This window comes from Lagopus leucura, unplaced genomic scaffold (genome assembly GCF_019238085.1).
Source record: "Lagopus leucura isolate 7727_CA_CO unplaced genomic scaffold, USGS_WTPT01 Super-Scaffold_100057, whole genome shotgun sequence".
In the NCBI taxonomy this organism is placed as follows: Eukaryota; Metazoa; Chordata; class Aves; order Galliformes; family Phasianidae; genus Lagopus; species Lagopus leucura.
This window is the reverse complement of record NW_024962303.1, coordinates 9,944-30,604: the sequence shown is the minus strand read 5'-3', so window position 1 is coordinate 30,604 and position 20,661 is coordinate 9,944. Positions and strand designations below refer to the sequence as shown.

General features: G+C 49.9%; 2 protein-coding genes across 2 annotated transcripts; one reads left to right on the top strand and one right to left on the bottom strand.

The window, feature by feature from the left end:
• Positions 1 to 35: 35 nt before the first annotated feature.
• Positions 36 to 8,441, bottom strand: LOC122188223 (nuclear pore glycoprotein p62-like). Its single transcript, XM_042886351.1, has 12 exons — positions 8,041 to 8,441; positions 6,475 to 6,878; positions 6,011 to 6,121; positions 5,736 to 5,864; positions 5,408 to 5,503; positions 4,289 to 4,391; positions 4,008 to 4,152; positions 3,837 to 3,886; positions 3,573 to 3,707; positions 2,865 to 2,976; positions 2,027 to 2,093; positions 36 to 243 (listed from the first exon to the last, which is right to left on the bottom strand). Exons 1-12 carry the CDS (start codon positions 8,322 to 8,324, stop codon positions 152 to 154), a joined length of 1,728 nt encoding a protein of 575 aa, XP_042742285.1. The 5' UTR covers positions 8,325 to 8,441; the 3' UTR covers positions 36 to 151.
• Positions 8,442 to 8,688: 247 nt separating this feature from the next.
• DNAAF6 (dynein axonemal assembly factor 6) lies at positions 8,689 to 16,465 on the top strand. The gene is made up of 7 exons (XM_042886437.1): positions 8,689 to 8,774; positions 8,884 to 8,989; positions 10,816 to 10,879; positions 11,872 to 11,977; positions 13,681 to 13,777; positions 14,382 to 14,467; positions 15,717 to 16,465. Exons 2-7 carry the CDS (start codon positions 8,897 to 8,899, stop codon positions 15,844 to 15,846), a joined length of 576 nt encoding a protein of 191 aa, XP_042742371.1. The 5' UTR covers positions 8,689 to 8,774; positions 8,884 to 8,896; the 3' UTR covers positions 15,847 to 16,465.
• The last annotated feature ends 4,196 nt before the right edge of the window (positions 16,466 to 20,661 follow it).

Here is a 20,661-nt window from a genome sequence, read left to right as displayed (position 1 = left end):
AGAACCCTCAGACACGGCAAAGAGTAACTTCAGAATTTAAAACAGAAGAAATTTATTGCAATTAAAGAAAGAAAAATGAAAAAGCAGATGTCACGCAGGTCCCCACCATCCTCCCCTCTACGGGGAACTGACATTCTGAACTTGGAGTCCTTCAATCGAAGGTGATGCGGAAGCTGCGCTCCTGCTCCTTGCGGCGGCTCTCACAAACCTTCGTCACCTCCTCCACCTTCCTCTGCAGCAAGGCTGTGGGATGGAGAACAGCGCTCACTCTCACAGCCACCCTAACGCAGCCCTGCGACCCAACACCTCCCCTATTCTGCCATTCAGACAGACAGGGAGCCTCAAGGCAGAGCGCTGCCGGCTCTCCGTGGCCTCCCAGGGGCACTGTGCATCCCAGGGACGGGCAGCAGCCCAGCAGAGCTCTGCAGGCACTCAGTGCAGTTCCTGGGCACGGCAGCAGAGAGCAGAGCGAAGCCTCCCTGCACTGCCCCTGCAGCCTGACTTCTGGAGGCGTTTCCCTGCCCACCTCCCACTCCAGCAGTTGGGAACGAGGCAGCACACAGGTGAGCCCAGCTGTTGGAAGCATTTTCCTGTAGGATAACGGCCACAAACAACAAGCTTCTAACTGCAAGCGTAGTAAAAAGTGCAATGAGGAGACGCAGATCGCTTTCAGTCACATTACAGATAACTTGTTACACATTTCCCAATCAGTGATCTGCAAATAAGCCACGGATTGACTCTCAGCTCCAAATGCAGGAGGCACAGCAATGTACTCTTGGCACCAAGCAGAGCAGTGTTTAATTTAATTTCATGAAAGCTTATCAGAAGTAACTCAACGGGGCTACAGCATTCTGTCACTCTGTGGTTTGGAGATATTCCAGTTGAAGTTTTAATTTTGCAGCGTGCCAAACCCAGAACCTTCCAGTAACATATTAAGCAACACATTTCAGTTTGTCACTCTGCAAAAACCCACCGTGCAAAAGTGGCATCAAATGACAGTCTGCTTTCTCTGCCTCCTACAGCTCCACTCAGAACTCCGCTGTAACAAAGAAAGCCAATCCTGCTTCTCTCAGAGGAGAAAGCAGCTCAGAGCAAGGCGTTATCCCAGCTCTCCTGCCAGGGGGGCCACCGTAGGGATGAAACATCCGTGTGTGTTCTGCAAGCCCGTTCGTGTCAGCGTAAGCAAAGCTGAGCAAGCACCATTAATCTGAAGTTCCCCAGTTCCACGTAATGCTTAAACAGGTCAGACCAGTTAAGCACCACTTTGCACACCTATTCCTAGAACAGATCCTTATCCCTGCTGCTGCAGGACACCCCTGAGGGCGCTTTATGGGAAATGAAGCTGATCAAGAAACCGTCTGATATCCTCTAACGTTCTGTAGGGTCAGCATTCTAGGAGCTACACCAGGCTTCACAAGGAAGGCACGCCTGGAATGCAAGCATTTGCATTGATCTTCTAGCAGGAAGGCTAATCTAGTTCTGACCTAAGCAAGCCAACAACACTGCTTATTTTATGTCTCAGTCAGAAGCAGCGTGGCTGCATCCAGCCCAGAAGTGCCTGGTGAGAGCAGCAGCACAGTGCTGCAGTGAGGCCACCTGGTGCTGTGAGAGCTGTGCTCCTCATCCTGCAGTGCCCCCTGCAGCTGCTAACATCTGTCAGTACCAAAACCACACACAACTCCTCAACCCCTCTCGTGAGCACAATAATCCCCAGCAGGAAAGTTCCTTTCTTTCTGTCCTCAGTGTTGAGCCCCAGGTGCAAGATGGTGAATTGGCTGAACGAATCCAAACTAATTAACAGTAACTACAGTACCAAATGTTCACCAGCCATTAAATCTTCTGCTCTGCATTACTACAAGTGACTGTTATGCCACGTTTCCACGCATTGTGGCACTTTAGCAGAGGCTTTCAGTGCACATCAGGAAAATCCAGAAGAGAAGATTCCTCAGCGACCTTCAGGAGCTCAATTCTAACCAGCTACATGCCTTATGTTTATGTTCCTTAAGAGCTGCAAGATGACTCTCACCTGAGTTCTGGTCAATCCATTGCAATGAGTCCATGTGTGCATTCAAAATCTTACAGATCTGCTGAAGCTGAACAGAAGGAGAGGGTGTGAGTTACTGTTAGAGCACATGAGAACTACAAGCAGCATGGCACAGTGCTGGACTCTGCCTTTGGGATGCAAAGCAAGCAGACTCCTCACACGCACAGCTCTACCAGCACGGCATTTCTGCTTTGCAGCAGCTGCGTTGCTTTGCTTCTCTTTGCCATCAAGGAAACAGATCGATTCAGAGTGTGCCTGCAGCTCAGTTTTAGTCAGACTCAGACCTCAGATGCACCACAATGTGGATCTGAGCCTCGAGGTGAGAAAAGCAAAAAGCAACAAAGTAAAACCCTCAGTCTGGAACACCAAGGTGCCATTTTCACTGAAAAAAGCCTCTCAGTAAAGAGTGAGGAGCTACAAGGAGCACTGAGATCAATTACTGAGATCAGTAATACGGATCAAAAAGCTCCTAATTTTGATCTTGTTTTCACAAGGATACAAAGGTAGTATAGAAGAAGTATCGACAGCTGTGCTTTTTGCACAACATGCTCCAACAGAATGCAGGATCAAAGTTCAGAAACAGCTCTGAATCGAGTCAGCTGTTCAAGAATTGCACCAGAAGCAAAGAGGCTCATCTCACAGTAACCACACGGCCGGGTTGGCTTGCATTGCATTACCAGAGAATCAACGAACGATAAAACAGAACGCTTTTCCTGGGTGGAGGCTAAAAGCAGAGCACCCACCAGCAGACAGATGAAGCGTCAGCACTGTTTTACAGCCTGGGTCTCTATGCCAAAGCACAGAAGCAGTTTGCATTTACCGGGTCGCTGGTGTCCGCGGGGCGTCCCGAGGTGTTCAGGTGCTCAATGATGTCCTTGAGATCTTGTGCCATTCGCTTCAGCTGAGCGTCGATGTTCTCAGCCAACTTGTAGCTGCGAGGTGCAAGGGAGGAGGATGTGAGCCAGCGTTCAGAGCCAGCTGCACACAGCCTGCTCCCAAGCACAGGGCTGCAATCAGAATTAGCATCCGTGCCTTCCAACCAGGGCACAGAGGAGGCAGCTCCTCAGCCTTCCACTCTGTCGGACACTTGGAGACAGATAAATAACACTGCTCAAGTTTCTTCTGGAAGGTTTTACCAGCAGCTGGTCCAGATTCTGTACCATTTGCACCTCTTGAACCAGAGAATTCTTTCATTACCCCCACTAAAATTCAGCACTTGCAAGGATGCTCGAGCTGCACGTGATGCATTCTGCTCCCATCACTTCTACCACTAATTACATTTTTTGAGGGATGATGCCTAAATAACAACACCTTCCTAGACAGCTGGTGAGACCAATGCCACCCAAACACCCTGATTTAAGAGCTTCCAATTGCAATTCCCTTATTTCTAGCACACAAAATATGACATAAGACAGGATGACATATTAGTGGAAAGTCTCTGACAGCTAACTATTATCCTGTATCCCCACTTCTGACTGATCATCACCACACTGCCCTGCCTATCACACGTTCAAAACTGATCTCTTACGTCCTCTCCCGTTCTTCATCCGCGTGCTGCAAGTAAATGGTCCCACTCTGCTCCTTCACTGATTCCTCCAGAGGGGTCAGCAAGTCTTCAAGCTCCTTTTGCTGGGACAAAATGAAGTCCAGCTCCTGATCCAGTCTGAAAAGGACACCGTGAACGACTCGACACCATTTAGATCAGGCTGATGTCCAAGAATTTCCATGCAAGACGATGGAGAATAAGAACAAACGATAAGAAATGTCATCTCAAGTGTTCACAGTTTCTCACCTCTTCTGATCAAGCTTCACTTTCTCTACTTCTCTGTGCAGTGAAGTAATCTGGAAATAGAAGACAATTTTACCAGGAAAATTCAAAAGAAATGAGCTATATCTGGATTCTATCTGCTCTCCAAATCTCTAACAAACTTAGCAAGCAGAACCAGGCTGCCTGCCACCCGACCTTCTCTCCATTCTCTATCAGTGTCCGATCCCAGGCATTCACTTGTGTAGCCTGATGGAGGAAATGCTTCTCCTGATCCTCCAGCTCCAGGCTCCACTTGTTTATCAGACTCTCCAGCTGGGCGTACGTCATCACAGGAGGTGCACTGAGAGGAAACGTGGGACAGCACAGGACACAGTCACCAACCCAAGCACAACCCTCACAACCCTGCGTCCCCTTCCCCCCCCAGTTAGCAGCAGTAACGCTGCCTCCTGCCCCAGACAGCTGTAACAGACACTCGCCTGGTTGCTGCTGTGGTTATAGCAGCTGTAGAAGTCACAGCTCCCATTGTACCGGTTGTAGTTAATGGCTTAAGGTTCAAAGCAAAGCCAGAAGCAGAAGTGCCTGAAAGAAGAAGTTCAGATCCAACAGCAGAAGAGGACACCTGCTGTGTAACACATTGAGGACACGTTCAACGTACAGCTCAGCCACATCCCTTCAACAGAGAGCAAATCCCGTGTGTTGGGAAGGGCACAGAGCACTCCTTGGCACAATTAACAGAAACAGACTGGAAATACTTGATTAGTAGCTCTAGTAAAACAAGGAACTGGCAGCCTGCACTTCACATGGCCCTTACCCCTCTCCAGCTCCTTGTGCTTTGCTGTTAGAGCTAAGACATCTAACAGCACCTCCAGGTGCTGCACCACAACACGGCTGCTGCAGGGTATTTTGTAGAGGAGATCCCCACAAAGTAAGGAGCACCTGTCAGGCAGTGCCATCACTCAGACATACGGCACTTTCATCGCTGCTCTAAATCCTCCAGTGCCTCCAGAAACAAGCTTTAGGAACACCCTGACAGCTCAGTTACACTGACAGCTCACTGCATCCAGAAAAGGATGCTGCATCCTGAACGTGAAGGCTGCAGCAGCAAATTCCACCGTAGATTTCCACACAAGGGTTTGCCACTTCAGTACAGCACTGAGCACCCAGACTGGGAAAAGTCTGTGAAACTCATCACTTGTAATATGGAAGAAACAGCTTAATGGGGTGGAATCAAAATGCAGATTCTCTCTCACCAACCACCCCCACAATCCCTGGCCTTTCCTTTTCCTCCTACCCCCCATAAGTCTCTCCCCAAGCTCTCCAGCAATCCTCTATCTACACAAACAGGCCAGAGACAGAGCAGCTCATCTCTTTACTTTGCTCACTCCAGGCCAGGACTTCAAAGCCCTGCAGGCTTTCACCCAAAGGCTCTTTGCTGCAGATAAACTCAGAAGTCATAAATAACTGTGAATGCAGGGAGATGAAAGAAGAGAATGACATAATTATGACACTGCTGTGCTGCTACACTTGTGTGGCCCTTTACACAGTCACTAGAAGGAAGACAGGCTTCCTTATCTCCATCAGCATCTGGTTCTTACTGGTGGCAGTGCTGGTTGTTGCAGCTGTTGTTCCAGGAGGCTTTAATCCAAATCCAGACGTTCCAAGCCCAGCTGCACCAGTAGAAGGGGCACCAACTGCAATCAGAACACAACTCTACAGTTTGTACATCCCATTAAACACAGCTCCCCACTGAAAAACAACTCCTGAAGCTCCTCGTGAGCAGCTACAGAAGTCTTCAGGAAGGTGGCAAACAGAGCAGCTGCCCTTCCAGCCATCCCTATTACCACAGCACCTGCTGCTGGCAGGCAGCACCAATCGTGCTGCTTGTTTATTCTCTCCTGTGCAGATCTGTGTGCTGTGACTCACGTGAGAGCCCTGTGCTGGTGGATGAGGCTGGTGCTGAAGAACTCGCTATAGATGCAAACAGCACAGGGCCTGTGGAACCAAGCAGGGGAGCTGTGCTGGCAGCTGTCGTTGTAGATGCTGTAGTTGTTACTGCAAACAGAAGGAGCGTAGATGATGTGCATGCAGAGCCCATCAGGCTTTCACACGCTTCAGATTCTGGTTTAAAAAAACTACAGGGAGGACAAAAGACTCACCAAGCCCTGTGTAATTATTTCCTACCATTTTTTCCCCCCTACCTCCCAGTTTGCTTCCAAAGGACAGCGTGGGTCCCTGGCTGGTGCTCGCAGTCAGTGTTGCTGTGGGTGCACCAGTGGCTGCTGTTGAAACCAAGGATCCGAAGTTCAGACCTGAGATAAGAGCAGCAGAAGTAAAAAAGATGAACCTTTCACTGCAGAGAACCTGATGGCAATATTCAAGTTAGTAGAAGAGCATAAGCAAAACATTAATATTTAATGTAACAAAGGCTCTGCATTATCCAGGAACAGAACTAGGAACAGCGAGCTCAATACTTCAAAGGCTTTAACAACTGATTCAACACTGATGAACATCATTCTCACCCGTGAGCCAGACCTTCCTCCTGTGCATAAGAAATACTCATCACAGCCATAGCTTGATTTAATGCCAGATGTCAGGCTGTGCACACCACCCCCAGCAGCACTCCTGGTGACAGCTCCCACCCCGAGCTCAGGCACTCACTCACCAGAGGACTGACCCCCGAGGCTGAAGGGAGCTGCTGCAGGCTGGGCCGTGCTCCCTAAGCTGGCAGCGGTGGTGGCAGCAGCAGCAGCTGGTGCTGCTCCAAAGGTCAGCCCTGTGGGCGCTGCCTGCGGAGCTGCGGTGCTTGTGGTACCGATGCTGAAGCCGGTTGTTCCTGCCTGAGTCGTGGTGCCACTGGAAAATGTGAACCCTCCGGTTGTGCCAGGCTGAGCTGCAGTGGTGCTGCTGGTGGTGGTGGTGGCAGATGCAAACATGAAGCCAGAAGGGGCTGCTGCTTGACTTGAGGGCGCGCTGCTGGGTGCAGAGGTACCAAACCCAAATCCTCCTGTGATTCCAGTAGTTTGAGTTGTGCTCGTGCCTCCAAAGTTGAGTTTCGGTGCATTTCCCCTATAAAAGGGAAAAAAAGGAAGAGCAGTGAGCCAGGCTGTTCAGGTCATGCATCCAGTGAAACACTGACTTGGCATTCTAACTGACCACATACTGATAAAACAGCAGAAAACCTTTCAGAACAATGGACGCTTGGCCAGAACTGCGTTCCTGTTCTGACAAAGACTGCATTACAAGTCCTGCCATCTGTAACTCTTACCTTGACACTCCCTTAATTACCTCCATGCACCAACGCACTATAAGACACCTGCTGTAGTATCAACAAAGCCATTACTTCTCAGCCCCTGGGCACCCATTTCACTTCCTCCACCTGAGGCTGTTCTCTCAGTCACCTTTTACCACTCACCACCAACTTCAGTTCCCTCCCCGCTGCTCTCACACAGACCAGAGACTGATGTCACTGAGGCTGCTATATTATGACTTTGTACACAGCTTTTCCCTTAATGCATGGAGTCTGCTTGAGGTTCAAGTTGATTCAGCACAATGAAGGATGCGTCAACAGGTGTTGTGACAGTGTGATGGAATTGTATGCTTAGGTAGTAAGTTGTTATAGACCTCAGGAAAAAGTTCTTCACCAGAGGGCTGTGGGCATTGCTGCTGGTCCTCAAGGAGCAGGCAGTGCAGGATAAGGGGAAATGGCTTTAAGTTGAAAGTGGGAAGATTTAGATTGTATGTCAGGGGGAAGTTCTGTACTACGACAGCAGTGAGGTGCTGGAACAGCTGCACAGAGAGACTATGGATGCCCCATCCATCCCTGGAGGTGTTCAAGGCCAGGTCGGATGGGGCCCTGGGCAGCCTGGGCTGCTGTGAAATGTTGAGGTTGGTGGCCCTGCATGCAGCAGGGGGCTTGGAGATTCATCATCCTTTGGGTTTCCAACCCAAACCACTCTGTGACTCTATGAGTGCTGGGACAACACTCTCAGACACGAGGTCTGATCTCAGGATGGTGCTGTGTGCCAGGATCGGCCTCCCCCATCCTTGCGGGTCCCTTCCAACTCAAAACATACAATTGTATGAACCCCACTCTAAGAACCAGCACAGCCCCAAGGCCTCGTTAAAGGCACACAGGCACACGCCGATCCCGGAGCACCGGCACCAGAAGTCCGGCGAGCTCCCCACAGCGGCCCGCCCCGCTCCCCACAGCCCGACCGGCGGCTCTCACCCTAACGGGAACACGCTGGCAGCCGGGGTGGCGGTGGCGGCTGTCGCGGGCGTCCCGAAGCTGAAGGTGGGGGGCAGCGCGCTGCTGGCCGGTGTGCTGAAGGAGAAGGGCGTGACGGGCTGGCTGCTGGCGGGCGTCGGTGCAGCGCTGCCGAACGTGAATCCCGAGGAGGGGGCGGGCGTGAAAGAGAAGCCGGTGGCCGCGGTGGTGCTGGCGGTCGTTTTCGGCGTGCTGAAGGAGAAGCCGCCGCCCGCCGGGGTCGAGCCGAAGTTGAACTGGCTCATGGTGCAGAGACGGGCGAGAAGAGGAGCGAGAGCGGACCGAGTCCCGCCCGGAACGGCGCACGCGGCCCCGGAGACCCGAGCGGACCCACGCTCCCAGCTCTCCGCGGCCACCAACAGCCGCGCACACCGATGACGTTGCAGACGGCGCGCGCCGATGACGCACTTGACGCATGCGCCCAACGCCCACGCCCGCTCTCGCGCTCCCCAACTGACCAACAGCCGGCCGCTCGTTCCCGCCTTCATCAACGATTGGTTGATCTTGCCGCCACTCGTTGCTGAGCTCTGTTGGATTGGCTGAGAGGGCTAAAGGAGGCGGGAAAAGGAGCGGGGCGCCGTTACCTCAGCAACGACGGACGCTGGAGGTGGCGGCGTCGGGCCTTACGGTCCTGTGCTGCTCTGGGTGGCGTGAGGCGCTGTCTCCCGAGACCCAGCCCGCAAGGGAGAGGCGAGGTACGTACGGTTTTGATCGAATTTGGTGCTTATCGCACGGTGCTCGGAGAAGGGCGGCGCGGTGCAAAGGCTTTGTTGTTCCTGAGGTGGTGCTGGTTTTCCCCTGTAGGGGAGGAGTGAGGATGGAGGTGGATGTTCCTGCAGTCTGCTCTTTGCAGTCTCTTGCCAAGCTGCTCAGTGATGCACGCGAGGATGAGGATGACGATGACGTTGGTGTGAGTCTTTTGTGTGACTTCTTCACAGTGCCCAACATTATTTACTAAGGAGATGCAAACCTCACTTTTCCCAGCGCAGATAAAGAGGGAAATAAAACCTTGGAAGGTTTTGGAGTGGCTGAGACAATTAGGAGATATTTTTGGATGCCACAAGAACATATCATATTGTATCATAGAGTGGCCAGGCTTGAAAAGGAGCACAGTGCTCATCCAGTCCCAACCCCCTGCTGCGTGCAGGCCACCAACCAGCAGCCCAGGCTGCCCAGAGCCACATCCAGCCTGGCCTTGAATGCCTGCAGGGATGGGGCATCCACAGCCTCCTTGGGCAACCTGTTCCAGTGCCTCACCACCCTGTGTGTGAAAAACTTCCTCCTAATATCCAACCTGAACGTCCCCTGTCTGAGTTTAAAACCATTCTCCCTTGTCCTATCACCATCCACCCTTGTAAACAGAATGGGAGGGCTGTTTATTTTTTTAGCCTAAAGGAAATGAGATGTGGCTGAGAGAGCCCTGAGTGCTTAGATTTCCTCCTGCTTTTCCCTGAAGTCTTTTAGAGGTGGGGGCAATTACAGCAGTATGCAGCTTCTGAGTAAAGACTGGAACACCCAGCAGCAGTGGAATGTGTTAATCCTGTACCAGGCATTAAAGAAGCACAATTGATCACAGAAGTACAATAGGTATTCTGGGGACTGTAGAACGGGGAAGGGTGAGTAATCATTCTAAAATGAACTGAATGATTATTGAGAGAAATATCTCCACGTTCTTTTATATCGATTCATCTCAGGACTTGAAGCAAATCACAGATGAACTTCTCTTGCTCCTGCAACACGGAGCTGTGCAGTAGGCACACATGGGTGCTAGGGAGAAACAATCTGCCCTGCTCTGCTCAGGAAGGGCCACAGAGATGATGGCCAAGGCCACAGAGATTGCTCAAAACATTGATGAGTCTCTTAGAATTTTGAACAAGTTGCATTATGACACAGATAACAAAAAGGGTGAGGATCTGAGCTCCTCATCAGCTCTCAGAGCAGAGCCAGCTGGCTGGCCTGGCAGCTGCGTGCAGGCAGTGGCCATTGCTGCCTCTGGGGAAAAGGTGTCTCCTAGAAGTTCCTTTCTGTAGCTGGCAAATGTGGTGCTTCACGCTCCAGCTGCCCTTCAGCTCTTAAATGCTGGCTTTCTGAAGCTGGAGTCATTGCTGTACATCTTTGCAGTAAACATCCCGACTTTAAAAAGAATTTGTTTACATCTTAATAATAAAATGAATGGCACTTCAGAGGCAGAAAGGGAAAATTGCTACAAGTTCTGTCAATTAAGCCTGAGTCAAGCTGGGCAATTTGAAATCTTTGTTTGGATTTAATTTAATGTTCTCTGCAGATGAGGCACTTCTATCAAACCGAGGGATCTTCACACATAGATGGAAATGCCTCACATCGGCCTATTAGCACTAAATTGATTCATGATTAGAGGAAAGCGCTGTTGCCTCATGTGATCTCTCCTGTTAAAAGGAATTTGCACGTAGCACCCTTGGCTTCTTGCAGTATTTTCAGGGCAGGCAAAGCACAACAATTGTCTCAAAATGCCATGGAAACGAATCTTTGAGAAGCACTGCTGGCTGCAGCACTGCTTCTGGGAGCCCTGCCTGCAGCCCGTGCATCAGGGTGCTGTGCTCAGTGAGATGGAGAGAGATTCCCTGCTTCAGCCATGAAATGGTGGGGGAAATTTTGGCTCCAGCAGCGACTTCTGATGACATGTTGTAATTACTGGTGTGATTGTTACCGAGCTGTGCTCTGTGATAATTAATTGCAGTCCCACGTGGGTTTTTGCAGCCGTGCTGTTCTGTCAGTGCCGTGACTCCTGGGAGCATCGGACCAGTAAAGAAAGAGAGCACTGGTAAGGAGTGTTTGTGTATCTTGGCATTCAGTTGTGTGTTAACAGACTGCAACAGCTGTTGCGAGTTATCACAGATGGCTTCCTTCAATAAGTGAGTGGACCTTTGAGGTGGAAGGCCATGACGTTGTTACAGTTACACTAAAATTCTTCTTCTCCTGGAAACTCGACTGCAGAAGAGGTAACTCTGGAGGGCAGCACCTCCAGCGGTGATGATAAACAGAGCACAGAAGGTGGGCTGGCAGGAGTCACAAGTGGGCAGCAAAAAGCTCCATAAGGATACTCACAGGGAATTGTTACTGCCTAGAGCACGCAGGAGGGGCAGGCTTCTAAGGGGGCAGCTGGAGGGATCTTCATGGGGTGAGCTGCACAAAGCTGAGTCTGGATGAAGGATGAGGGGTTGGGAGGTGTGTGCCATTGTCCCCACAGCACGTGGCGTGAGGAATGAGCTCAGCTCAGGGCTACCTTCAACAGACTGAGAGCATTCGTCCTGTTTTCTTCTTACTGCACCTTGCTCTTTGTCTGCAAGCACTGGTCAGTGTGACCACCTTCACTGTAGGTTTGGGACAGCCTGTGTTCTGCTATGGACTTTGCAGTCACCAGTACCTCGTCAGGGCTGTGCTCAATCACTGGTGGCTTTGTATGCCAGGGAGAGATCCTTGTGTAGGGGACTCTGCTCACTTAAAATCTCATGTCAGAGACATGGGGGAAGATTAATATTTCATCATTCTCCACTTTAATCATTTTGAAGCGCTGGATATTTTATGCCTGAAAGGACAATTTCCTTGGCGTAGAGGTTGGGTAAAGGAGATTTAAGGGAAAGGAATAGAAAATGTCCTCCCTCTTCAAATTCTGATCCTTTATGATATTGAAGGGAATGAGATCATTAGCTACAATTTATTTTGATGAAAAGGTTTTTTTTCCTGGAGCCTAGAAATCTGACAGTTTTCAGCAAACCAAGGGAAAGAAACAGGGATTTTTCTTGTTGCTTACAGATACCTTACAAGTGAAATCTGAACACAGCAAAACTATTTGGAGCTCAGAAGAGGTCCCAGAAGGATCCGAATTTGACGACGCCTGGGATCCTAGAGAACAGCCAGAGTAAGTGATGTGAGATGGTGTGCTGGGGTTGGACGTGGTTGGAATGCAGAGCTGGGCTGCACAGCTTCCATGTGAGCGAAACACAGCGATCTGGAGAGCACGTCAAGAAAAGCTGATGGGAGGACAGCAGCACTGCAGGTAAAGCAGCTAGCGAGGAGGGACTGTAGCTTGGAAACCTTCTGATCTCATAACAGAAAGGTGGAGTTGATTTTTCTTGTCACAAGACACTTTGCAGTGTCAGATGCTTGTACAAAATGAGATGAGGAGGGGAAGCAGGCCAGCAAAATGCTCTGAAACTTGCCACGCTGGTGTGAAGTACCTGGTTCTTCCTGCTGCAGCTGACGTGCATTCACTTTTCACACTCAGATTCACAAAGCACTCCAACTTCTGTTTGTTTCCAAGAATTAAACTCTTCAGAGACAACTGCCACCATAGGAAGGAAGGCTTTATGCTGGCAGTTCTAAATCTTTTTATTCAATCGTAGCTTCCCGAGGGACAGCCTTAAAAGGGACAGCCTTAAACAGTCGTCTCCCTTCGCTGTAGAAGTACATTTTAGAAGTAGGCAAGCATGTTGTGTGGTAGTTTGTAGAGGTCAGAAAGCCTTCAGGGCCGAGCAGTTTGCAGAGCAGGGTTTGAGCTGAGCATCGCTGTGATGCCATGCACTGCCCTGGAGCTGCGTGCTGGAACAGATGGGCTGAAGTCCATGAAGCTGCACCCACACTGCAGTGCAGTTGTTCCTGAATCTATCACTGGTGAGCTATGGAATGCTCTTCCTTTGCATTGTGGGCACAACAGGAGCTTTATTGCACTCTATTTTTGACCCTTCCCTCCCTGCTGAAAGGGCTGTGATGCAGCCCTTCTCCAGCCTCCAGCAATTACGTCCTGTGTTGCACAGATGAGACGAGAGTGTAAATCTTTGTAATAGTTCATCAAATTAAATCGTAGGAAAAGGCCCAAAAGGAAAACAGATGGTTAGAGGTGCATCCAGAGCTGCTAGACAGATTTCTCATTGACTTAGGAATTATTACATACGCACACGAGCACTGGAGATGTGAAAAATACTTTCCATACACTTTTTTTTCCAACAGCTTTGAGAAGAGGCTCCATTTATTTTGCTCAATTTAGCAAGAGTAATATGTTCTAAATGCAATCTTTCAGTTTGTATTCCCTCATTCATTAAGTATCGAGAGCAAAGGAACGTGTGATTCTGGATCTTGTAGGGTTCTGAATTAAACAAATGGATTCGGAGGGGAATAACACTAACGTCGGCCAAATGCAAAACAATTAAAACTAGGCAAGATAACAGAGGCACTTCTAGGCTGCAAGATAGGCTGGGTGACAGAACATGTAATTAACAGCACCCTTTTCCAGGCCTTTTCCCAAGAGTTGGTGCTTGGCCTCTTGCTGAGGTCCACGTTCACTCAGAATGCCTCTGCTGCTCGATGATCCTGCAGTGCTGCTTAGTGAAGTAGAGGCAGCACGGTGATTTCCCAGGAAGGTGAATGCTCACCTTGTTCAAAGTGTCATGGCTCTGGACAGAAATCCAGTGCAGTTGGCTTGAAGACTTGAAGGAAGACTGGGAAATGGGAGAGAACGTGGTAAGGACGTCAGCATTCGTACAGAGATTGATGGTGCTTTGAGGGAGACAATTTCCTTCAGCCTCCTGGCCTATCTGCTGCTAGCCAACTGCTCTTCTTTTTCAGGTATGAGATTTCCTTCAAACAGCAGGTGGGAACAGAGGATGTCTTCTTTGGGATGAGCAGGAAAGACCCTTCCACAGCCTGCTGTGAAGATATGGTGGTGAGCTGAGCCTGTGTTTGCCATCCCTTCTCCGTGCCCTTTTTCTGCACAATCTTGCCCTCTTCTTGAGACTGAACATAAGCACCAAGGCATGGCTGCCTTCAGGCTCCTGGGGGATTTTAACTTGTAATTATCCAAGTGTTTGTAGCTTGATCTGCTCTTACTAACGTGAGGAACCCCTGTACATCTCCTCAAGAATCTCCTCCCTTTAGTGGGAGCTATTGGGAATAGGTGAACGGTTGGACTGGATGATCTTGAAGGTCTTTTCCAACCTTGGTGATTCTATGATTCTAAGAAGAAGCTGGAGAGAAGCTGTGCAGTGTGTGTCACAGAGCGAGATGAAAGCAGCTCTAAAACAAGGTTTCACCTTGGACACAGTTTTGGGATGGGGAGAGTCTGGGAAGGAGATGATTTTCATCATTTGTTACAAAGCATGTGAGTTAGCAGGATACCAAGGTATTACCAGCCTAACAGATCCAGCCCTGTTCTGATCTGATCAATGACCTCCCTGCTCTCTTGGTACGATTGCTGGGTGATTTTTTTGGAGCTGTCTTTTACAGATCTACGTATGCAATCACAGCTTTAACTCTGCCCATCGTTTCAGATTAAAATCAAGCTGCCAGAGACAAAGTTCTCAGACATCACGTTAGATATCCAGGACAAGGTGCTTGACCTCCGAACTCCCCAAAAGTAAGTCAGGCAGCACAGTGCTTCCATAGGAAAGCTTAACCCTCTGCCCCAGACCGACTTCCTGCACTGAGTGGGGCGTGGGAAGATTCATGTGTCAATAGCCTTCTGTTAGCATCAGTCAGTTGAAGATGCACGCTGTGAATTAAAGCCAAAATCAGTTCTGTCCCGAGAGGACTGACTGCAGAACAGTCACCTTTCTCACAGGCAGAAAGAGTCTGCAGAAATTTAATCTAAAGATGCAAACAGTGCTGAAAGAATGTTTGGGAGTGCTCTGAAACAGGAAAGCCAAGAACAGTAACTGTCCAGATTGTGACTTGAAGTTAGTGCAAGAGGTAGCTTAGTGCAGTGCTGCAGGTGTAGCAAATCCTTCACTTCTGTTTCCTTCTGCAATTTTGTCTTCTTGGTGACTCAGATCTGCCATTATCTTAGTATCCAGCTGTCTCAAGACACAAGCCTTGCAAATAAAACGTTTGCTGTAAATCTGGTGGTTGCTTGGGTACAGCCTGAGCCAGTGCTGTTCTGCAGATGTAAGTGCAAATCTGCTCAGGATGAAAGAAACAAATAAGATTTCAAGTTCTGCGTACAAGGAAACACTGTGTTCTCACAGATGTATGGGAGGGCCCAAAGGAATTGTTTTCCACTGCATAGTCCTGGGGCTGACTCTAAGCCCAACTGATCTTTTCCATATGCTACCAGCTGGTTAACTTCTGTAGGTGAGGTTAAGTGTGTTTTGACTGTGCCTTGGCTGTGGCTCCTACAACACAGTTGAAAAGGTATGGAACCCCCATATCCAGACAACAGTGTTGTCTTTTAGGGTAGGTAGGTGTATCTTCTGTGAAACTGGCCAGAATCTCTAACCCAGCTGTGCCACTTGTTTCTTCTTGCTATAGAATACAAGCTCCCCCAGACACTTCAGGCATTTTTCAGGTGTTTACCACCAGGAGAGCATTATCAGTGCAGCTTCTCCTTCCTCTGCACTGTGTAGAAGCAAGAACAGTGCAGAGAACTCACAGCCCATCGCTGGAAGCTGTTGTAGCCACAGCCAAAAGAATGGAACTGTTGGAAATGCTCCAGGGCCTATATAGTTGTGTACCAGGTATTGCAGAACTGTGCAACTTGTCATGGGAAGGTTACACAGAATGGACTTTGCTTGATATTCTGATTCTTGAATCACTAGGATGGCTTTCAGTGCTACCTCAATGGCTCACGTGGTTTGGGCCATTAAAACTCACTGTGTCCTCCTTGACAGGAAGCTACTGCTGCATCTCCCTTGCCCTGTGGACAGCAAGAAGGGGAAAGCTCGTTTCCTCTCTGAAGAGGAGCTCTTGGAAGTCACCTTAAGGATGAGAAGGGAGTTTGATTTCATCAATTTTGCCTAATAGAGAAGTGGAGGATCTTCACAAAAAGGAATCTCTGTAAATCTGAAGTCTTTTCAAAATCTGAGTAGTTGTGAGATTGTTCCCCTTTATCAGTCCAGGGGGACTGTAACAGAATAAATTCAGTAAGCCAGGAGGAAAAGGAGGTCCATGCATCACACCCACACATCCTGTAAGCTGGGGCTGTCTGGCTCTTGAACTGCTCTGGTTAACATTCTGCTTCCTGCTGTCCAACACGGGCTCTGAATTGGAAAACAGCAGGTCACAAAGTCTGCAGAGTGGGGAAAGTCTTCCTGTGGTCTCTAAGTAGCGTGAGGAGGCTCTGACCAGCAGCTCTGGCTCCTGGTTACTGTTGGAAGACTTGCAAGTGAGGTGCATTTGGCCCCCTGTGCTGGCACTGAGGCCTCTTCAGGTCCCCTCCAAAACTCTTTGGAGATCCATAGCCACGTCTCTGGGCTTCTTTACCCTGGCAGAACAAGGCAGGCAGCTACTGCTGGATTGCTGAACAACTCAGCTCTTTTGAATGGCTTTTGACAATATGTGGTTCAATGTCATCCATTCACCTGCTGTCCCTCCAGCTATTCTTCTGATCTTTATTAATAAAAGAATATGCTCTAATGAACCATTCTGGTTACTTTTCACTCTTCCTCCCTGGCGTTATACCCCCAGAGACTTCCTAAAAGTGGAAGGAGAGGAATTTTGCATTACAAAGTACCATTTTCTTAAAGGGCTGAAGTGCAGCAGGAGCTCTTGTTTTGGCCTTCAGGTCTAATCTGGAGCGACAGAGATGGCAACCAAGAGATTTCTCTCACCACCCTCTAGGCAGACACACTCACTTGGTGCTGTTAAACGTGCAGGAAGCAAAGAGATCCGCTCAGCAATCAGAGGAGAGGACAAGCAGGGCTGGCACTTTGATGGCTCTTAATCAAATCCTTTAATCACTGCAAAAATAAAATGGCTTTGGGTCCTGCATTTGTCTGGCAATAAAAATGAAACAAAATTGGCCGGCTAGGCTGTGGATGGCATCCATGCTGCTGAGCTTGATAGGAAAGGTGAATTCTCTATCGAAGACATTGACGGTGATTTTTCAGATGTATTTTTGCCCATTGGAGTTTTCAGAATTTGTTGTTTGTAATCTACTTCTTTATAACTCTCCGATAAACCTGATGGTGTTTGGGTGCTTCAACCACTTCCCTTAAAGTGCTTCCATCCCTCGGAGCAGAGCAACACAGCCCAGTCTCAGCTTTGGTGTGAGTGCACTGAGAAACACCGATGACTCATCCTAAGCCACCGGGCACGCTGACAACATTCAGGGGCAACTCCGGTTTGCATTTGAAGTTTCCATACCTTGCATTTGAATAGCTCTTATTCCAACTGCACAAAGCCACGGGGAGGGGATCAACGCAGATGTATGGAAGGCTGAGCTCATTCCTCCTGACTCAGTACTGCCTGCAATTGCCAACGAGTGACACTGAGGCTGTTCTTGGAGGAGGCTCGCCTTGTGGCCCACGGGCAGCTGCTGCTGTGCTCTTCTGTTTGTGGTGGCAGTTGCAGGAAGTGGGGGCTCGGCCCTGGTGTTGCACGAAACATTTCCCCAAGGGCATCCCTTAAGTCCACAGCAAAGAAGAGAGTGAAGCTCCGCTCTTCCAAGCCCTGTCCCAGTCCTCAGTCCACAAGGTAGCATTGCCCTTATGTTTGACTGCACTAATTTCCTTAGCCTTAAATCAAGTTCTGTTTAACGTGACGTTAATGTTTGATGCTGACGACGAAGGTGAGTTTGGCTCATTTTGTCTCTCTCCAGCGCTTCAGTCTGATTTCAAATGGAAATGAGCGTGTGCCACGCTGCTATCCATGTCCTATTTTCTCCCCATACATTTTTAAACCTGTGTACATTTCATTTGCATTCAAGAGGCAAAAATCTCAGAGGTAAGGAAGTTTTGTAAGAGTGTTGGCTGCTGAATAGGAAATAGAAATACAAGTCAGTCCCAGGATGTGCACGTTGCTGTTCTGGTCGGCCTCTTGCCATCACCCTGTGGAGATCCTCTCATGTTATTTCTCTCCTCTCAAGGAGACCAAGGCTGCCCTCGAACAGGTCTTGGTTTTGGTGGGTTTTTGGTGGCTTGTTTGTTTGTGGTGGTGTTTTTCTGTGGGTTGTCCCAAGAAGCAGCTGGTCCAAGGGACCGGAATTCGGCGAGGTGCTGCTGGTTCCAACACAGCTAACCTGTGTTGCAAATGCTTGGAGGCAGTTCTGCTTTGCTGAAGCAGCGCTGGCAGAACATCTTTTGAAGGGGATACAAAAACCCCTCTGCCTCTGAACATCAAAGCCACTGCCTAAGTACCACTCCAACACCTGCAGGCATCTTAATTAATCAAAATTATGAGCCCAGTTAAACAACCCTTCCATTAAGCCCCAGCCATTAAGCATCATCAAGCTTTATTTGGTTCCCTAAGAAACATCTTGATTAAATGTATTGCAGTCAAGTAGAGAGTAGTGTAGCAGTGGAAGTGAGAAGGAGGCTGTTAATAGAAGTATCCTGATAAGCAATGTGTGGTGCTGCCTCGTGGGCACCTTGTTTCCCTCAGTGCTGCTGGCAGAGCCACTGGAGGGATTTGCTCCTGCACCCGGGCCATGGTGTTGCACTGAAGTGTGCATCCCAGCTTGTTCTGTGTTTCACTTCCCATGGTCATCTTTGAGATCCCAGCCCTGGAGCAGTGGCACAGACAGCACAGCAGCACCTTCGGTGTTGCAGTTTTTCTCTCAAACTGATGAAATGTTAGCCTTCCTCAGTTCAAAGTCGATTCTTCATGCTCTCATTTGTGGAGAGAAGATCTGAGGGGTTTACAGGTATGCTGATGCTGTCCACCCACACTCCTTGGGGACCAACTCTTCTATCATTGGTCTCTACTGTGGCTCCAGCAGCTGCTGTCCTGCTGCTGACCAGCACTCCAATCCATGCTGTTTGGGCTTGGTGCTTCCAGCACCCAGGCAGCCAGGCTGTGTTTGGCCACCTATCTCCTGCAGCTGCAACAGGGCGTGGAGAAAGAAATGCCTTCTGGAACGTTCTTTTCTTCTTGGAAAGCTGCATAAAACGTCAGGGATAGGAATGAATAGAGCTGAATCTATTGGATTTTAAGGTGATGACGTAGGCAAGCCAGATGTTTCCTGGACATCTGGGATCTCTAACAGATGTAAGCGGCCGTGGCTGAGGCCAGCAGCGCTCTGAGCGTTGGGTGGGCTATGAGGGCAATGAGGATCTGCTGTCCAGTGCTTGTTGCAGGACCCAGGTGATGATCTTGGTGAGGAGGCTGGGAGAGGTGTGATTTGTGCTAGGCTTTGTGCTGTGCCTGGGGGACTGGAGGAGCAGCGGGGTGACAGCTGGACCTGGGAGGCTCTGACAAGGTGAGAAATGCTTGGGGTGCTCAGCCTCATTCCTTAAAATCAAGGGAACTGTTTATGTCCTTGGAGGCTGGAATAATAACCCACAAGCTGTGAGGGGAGTGTATGGGTGAGCTACCGGGGCCATGCAGTACACAGGAGGGTGGCCCTGGGCACTGCAGCTCTGCTCTGCTGGGGCTGCTCCTCCTCAAAGCGTTGCTGAGCAGCTCAAACCCCGTCACGTCTGAGTTTGTTAAATAACAGCCCTACCTGATGGTCTTCTGTGACCTTTTGTCCCGTGGAAGCAGATATTCACTGGAGGGGGTGGAACTTGGCTGGGGCTGTTCCACGTGCAGTGATGGCACTGAAGCTGGCTATGGGGTGCGGAGGGGAGTGTCAGTGGGGTGATGGGAGCAGGCTGCTGTGCTGACTGGGAGCTCTGTATCAAAAGTGATGGCTGTAGAGCCACCTGCTGCAACCTCGGAGCCTCTTCTGTTCCTGTTAGCACGTTCAGGCTTCTGGAGGCAGTGGGATCACAACAGCTTGACTTCCTTCTGTGGGCAAACAAGAAAGAGCTCTTCCTGTCGTGACCTCATGTTTCTCTCCTGCCCTTGGTAAGCTGTACCTTCCATATCTGTTGCAAACACGATCTTCCCCTGCCCTGCTCCTCATTAAAAATAACTGAGGTGTTGGCACTGGGACCCTGGCGGTGTCCCAGGGGGAAACTGGTAGAGCTGGCAGGCGGGGGATGGTGTCTCCAACTGGAAGGCAGCACCCAGCAGGCTGTTGGCACCTGGTGCACCTTCACACACTGCTCGAGGGCTCCCACGTCCAACCAAAGGACCCGGCGCTCCCAGAGCAGCTGTAATTCCACACCGTGGCTCTCTGATGGGTGCTGATGGGTGACAGCTCCGCGCTCCCATCGTGACAGTGTGGCAGAGGGGTAGTATTATGGGATGGGGCCAGCGGGGTGGTGCTGGAGCAGCACTGTGTGGCCGAGCACAGGAGCTCTGTGCTGCCGGTGGCTGCGTGCTCCAGGCCCCTCTTCTACCTCCGGTGATGGGGAACGCTGAGAGAAGAGGATAAGCTCTCTGGAGGATGGTGGGGGCTGAGTATCCTGCAGAGTAACTGCAGAATGGCAAAAATAGCTCCTTAAAAGCCTCTGAAGCGGAGCCATCCTAATGGCTGCTCCTGACGTCTCGGGCTCCATGTCTCCCCCGTGTCGCTGCTGAGCACTCGGGATGCATTCAGCCCATTACGTCGCAGCAGTTATTTGAATTTCCCAGGCTGATTTTTGTGTTCACTTCCATATTCTCCACCATCACTCTTATGGGCTCTCTCAATCATCTCCCCCTCCGTGCCCATGTGTACACACACGAGTGCCTCTCTGCATCCCCAACCTGCAGCCTCATCCCTGTTTGAAAGATGTTCCTCTATCAGCA

Bases quoted from the DNA above. Each gene is read 5' to 3' on its own strand.
- LOC122188223 (XM_042886351.1), bottom strand. From the start codon at position 8,324: ATGAGCCAGTTCAACTTCGGCTCGACCCCGGCGGGCGGCGGCTTCTCC. The intron at 6,879-8,040 runs GTGAGAGCCGCC...TCCCTTTTATAG, and splicing joins GCCAGCGTGTTCCCGTTAGG to GGGAAATGCACCGAAACTCA. The intron at 5,865-6,010 runs GTAGGGGGGAAA...TTCTGTTTGCAG, and splicing joins CTTTGGAAGCAAACTGGGAG to TAACAACTACAGCATCTACA.
- DNAAF6 (XM_042886437.1), top strand. From the start codon at position 8,897: ATGGAGGTGGATGTTCCTGCAGTCTGCTCTTTGCAGTCTCTTGCCAAG. The intron at 10,880-11,871 runs GTAAGGAGTGTT...TGTTGCTTACAG, and splicing joins AGTAAAGAAAGAGAGCACTG to ATACCTTACAAGTGAAATCT. The intron at 11,978-13,680 runs GTAAGTGATGTG...CTTCTTTTTCAG, and splicing joins GATCCTAGAGAACAGCCAGA to GTATGAGATTTCCTTCAAAC.